Below are 4,427 nucleotides of genomic sequence, written 5' to 3' on the forward strand. Positions count from 1 at the left end.
GTTCATTTATGTTTTTTTTTTCTTCCAAGCACCTGTATTTGACTGCCGGGAATAACCTAAAATTTATTCTTTCTTTTACATTTACGATCATTGTATTTTCAAATAATGTTATAACTGATTACATTTCTTTTTAATATATTTATAAAGCAGTCAGAAAAACTTACATTTGGTAGAGGGTAAGCTGTGAACATCTCTTGCATCTTCTTGACATCCGTTCTATAGATAGCCTATAGAGGTGTGCGTTTCCACTTGTACAGCATTGATTCGGTTTACCACTGTTTACTTTCCCATTGTTCGTGATAATATCCGTTAAAATATATTTGAATACGATAAGATACTTATATTTTTAATTAAAACATGTTGAATTATTTTCTCCGATTTTTCCAATTTTTTTTGTAAATTTCATTGGGAAAGAACGACTACTCCCTCGATAAACTGGTTTCCCGCCCCTTGTTCGTGACGTTAATGGACGAGTTTACAATGTTAAATCCCCGTAGACTTTGAATTTGCCGCCGTGTGTATACACTGGTTGACCTCGAGGGTTCGGATAAACGGGGGAAGTTTGGAAAAAAAATGATCTGTTGATCGGACGTAGGTTGGAGGCCAAGGTATTTATACATTTTGAGATATGAAGCGAAAAGTGAGGTCCTTGGTACCGTGGGACAGACTATAATATACTTCAAGAAACAACTTGATATGAAATTGTATATTGATTAAGTTTATTAAAGAGAAAAATATGTATATATACACAAACTGTAAATAACAACAATTTAATTTCTAACAAGTTGCAAAAGCTTGCATGGGGAAAGTTCATTGATGGTCTCCTGTCTCCTACTAATTTTAGTTTGATGTATATTGATGTGACATGGCGAAATAACGGAAACACGTGACATGCAACAGGAAGTGAGAATATTTAAGGTTCTCCTTTCTGCCCCTTCTCCCCCTTCTCTCCGTGGACGCCCTGAATACCTTGCACTCCTTGTACTCCCTGTGCTCCGTGTGCGCCTACTTCGCCCTTGTCTCCTTTAGCACCCGCAGCTCCTGCTGCGCCGGCGGCGCCCTGGTTACCTTTAGCTCCGGCGGCGCCAGTGTCTCCTTTCTGACCGACGCCTGGTTCGCCCTTAGCACCAGTTGTTCCAGTTGCGCCGATGTCACCTTTCGATCCAACCTCTCCCTTAGCGCCTTGTACGCCTTGGGCTCCTGTAGCTCCAATGGATCCAGCGGCTCCAACTGCGCCTATTTCACCTTTATCGCCTTTTATTCCTTGGTCTCCTTTGGCGCCTTGTGCTCCAGTGGCTCCAGTATCACCCTTATCGCCATTTACGCCATCAGATCCCTTTGGACCTGAAGGGCCTGGTTCACCTTTTGTCCCTTTAAAGGAAAATATGTCATTTATGAAAGGCAAAGGCGAGAATAGATTTATTGACAACTAATATTAAGTTTTAATACAAAAAGGTCCATAAGACTTTTCTAACAAATGCAGATAATTGAAAGCTCCAAAGTTCATGATTTGAAGAAACTTGAATGAGTATACAGACATTAGTTTCTAATTGTGAGTTTTTATGAGTTTTTTTCCCACTTTGTACCCTTTTATCAAAATTTGACCCAACTCTAGCCCCATACAGCGTCCATGTTTTGAATCAAATTGAATTTTTACTACAGGATACTAGTATGTTAATTTTCTTTCAGTAATTGTAGCCCCTTTAATTTCTTCAGAAGAAGATTTTTGAAGAAACATTTCCTGTTGCGTGTGTCAATCTTTGACCTTCTTTGTGCCTCTACATAAGCTTACAACCATCTTTGTTGGTTATTAATGACGTTGATTTTTCAAAAGTGGTTCATTACAACATATAGATTTCAAAATCTTTATTTGACTTCTACTCATTGCTATTCCATTTGATGTTCTGTTGCCTGGACTGTGGTTCGCGTTAACGACGCCTAGTACTCACCTTTGGTAAGAGAAACAATGATATGTTTCAGATTGTGTAGTTCCTTGTATAGGTAGTTGTAACGTGCCACTAAGGTATAATACGACGTGTATCTCCAGCCCTTCACTTCTGGTACCGCACACACGCACACGGTCAACAGGAGAACCAGCTTCAAATCCATACTAAAAATAGAACACGTGTTTGAAAAACAATGCGGGAGATTAAAAATACGATAAACCAAAGTTTTCCCTATGTTAACTGTATGTAAAGATATAATAATTAATTCAATTATCAAGTAATATTATTAACATTTGTTATTGGTGTTAAGAATTGATACAAAGTCGAACTATACCTTACTTTGTGAAATTGAACTCAGGGATCTCGACACTGGTATGTTGGTAGGGTTAATTTGTCATTTGTTCTGAAGTTAATGTATTACATTTATACTGACCTATTACGTAACTTTAGCAGTCATGATGACGGCGTAAAAGTTCAGTGTATCTAAATTTCATTGAGAAAAAGTTACAATAAATTACGGCGGAGACAATCCGGTATCGTACACGATAATGTCGGAACAAACTTCACGGATGGGAGAATTAATTTTACTTATGTTACTCAATATGCATTACAATGCACCATATATGCCCCATAATATTTATAATTAGTATTAAATGACTCATTTGTATTCGTGTCAGTCCGTACATTTTATGTTTTCCTAACATCTGAAGTATGCAAGACCCAACTCCTCAATGTCGGTTGTGGTCCATGCCTGCAAGAAAGTAAAACATGTAAATACATCGGAATGCATCATTTCACTTCTCAAAATCACATGTACTAAAAATTGATTTAAATGCAATACTGATTATTAAAAGCCTTTTATTTGTTTTTAGTAAAAGTTCGACATCTTATGCAACGAGGGACACGTCCATTTGTTCCCAAGAAGAAATGACGTTATATCTAGAAAATTAATAAATCTACCAAAATGAATGAGTCTGTCTTCTTTAAAATCATATTATATGTCATTATAAATTTACCAGTATACAAATTATATATTAAAAAAAATGCAAATAATCAAATCATTTTTTAAAAAATATCTTATATAAAGAATATTGGTGTATAAGACAAGAAAAATACCCGTTGCTGGTTAATAGATTTTATGTTGCGGGAATTTTCCCTCATATAGAGAAACCGCCGGTGAGATTCGAATTTAGACTTTCACTTGGCATTCGGAGCCATTAGCTGGTGTGGATTCTTCATGTTGAAGTAAAAAGGGAGCTCAGTGTTTGGGGATCTTATTCGAAATAACCCTGGCTTTTATTTTCAATGTTAGTCACTTGGTGAAGGAACAGTCACTACCTATGTTTTCCTCAGGTTTGACTTAATTGGCGAAGCGAACGAGAATCGAACCCAGGCCCTGCGATCATAAATAAAACGCCCTAGCTATGGCACACCAAATTCACAAAAATAAGCAAAACATAGTTTAACAGTCGATAAACTAGGTTTATCGGTTGTAAACTATAGTTTACGGACTGTAAACTATAGTTAACAACGTTAATCTATATTTTACATCTGTAAACTATAGTTAACGCGATAATCTATGTTTCACAACCGTAAACTATACTTTACACAGAAAACAATCATTTGCGATCGCAAAGCATGGATTATCTGATAAATAGAGTTTCACGATTGTGAACTATGGTTTATAACTCTTAACTATAGTTAACGATCGTAAATTATAGTTTACAGACGTGAATCTATGTTTATCAACAAAATCTATTGTTAACGTTTTATTACAGACAGATAAACTTAGATTAGCATTCGTAAACTATAGTTAACAACCGTTAAATATAGTTTTACAAATGAAAACTATACTCAACGAATTGTAAACTATAGTTTACGGTTTGTAAACTATAGTTTACAGTCGATAAACCTAGTTTATCAATTGTGAAACTATGTTTAGCACGCCAAATTCACAAAAATGAGCTAATCATAGTTTCACAGTCGATAAACTAGGTTTATCGGTTGTAAACTAAAGTTTACGGACTGTTAATTATAGTTAACAACGTTTATCTGTATTTTACATTTGTAAACCATAGTTAACGCGATAATCTGTTTCACAACCGTAAACTATACTTAACACCAAAAACAATCATTTGCGATCGTAAAACATAGATTATCTGATAAATACAGTTTCGTGATTTGTAAACTATGGTTTACCACTCTTAACTGTAGTTAACGATTGTAAATTATAGTTTACAGACGTAAATCTATGTTTATCAACAAAATCTATTGTAAACGTTTTATTACAGACAGATAAACTTAGATTATCATTCGTAAACTATAGGTAACAACCGTTAAATATAGTTTTACAGATGAAAAGTATACTTAACGAATCGTTAACTATAGTTTACGGTTTGTAAACTATAGTTTACAGTCGATAAACCTAGTTTATCAATTGTTAAACTAGTTTTAGGTTTAGCTCATTTTTGTGAATTTGGC

The 4,427-nt window shown here is 35.0% G+C and overlaps 1 protein-coding gene across 1 annotated transcript; it reads right to left on the reverse strand.

Annotated features, from left to right (window-relative positions):
• Nucleotides 1–825: 825 nt before the first annotated feature.
• On the reverse strand, nt 826–2,109 carry LOC134280061 (macrophage receptor MARCO-like). Its single transcript, XM_062762500.1, has 2 exons — nt 1,950–2,109; nt 826–1,371 (listed from the first exon to the last, which is right to left on the reverse strand). The coding sequence occupies exons 1-2, from the start codon at nt 2,107–2,109 to the stop codon at nt 914–916; spliced, it is 618 nt and encodes a 205-aa protein (XP_062618484.1). The 3' UTR covers nt 826–913.
• Nucleotides 2,110–4,427: the final 2,318 nt, after the last annotated feature.

This window comes from Saccostrea cucullata, unplaced genomic scaffold (assembly GCF_032062105.1).
Source record: "Saccostrea cucullata isolate Sc308-1 unplaced genomic scaffold, CSIRO_AGI_Scuc_v1 ctg5857, whole genome shotgun sequence".
Lineage (NCBI taxonomy): Eukaryota > Metazoa > Mollusca > Bivalvia > Ostreida > Ostreidae > Saccostrea > Saccostrea cuccullata.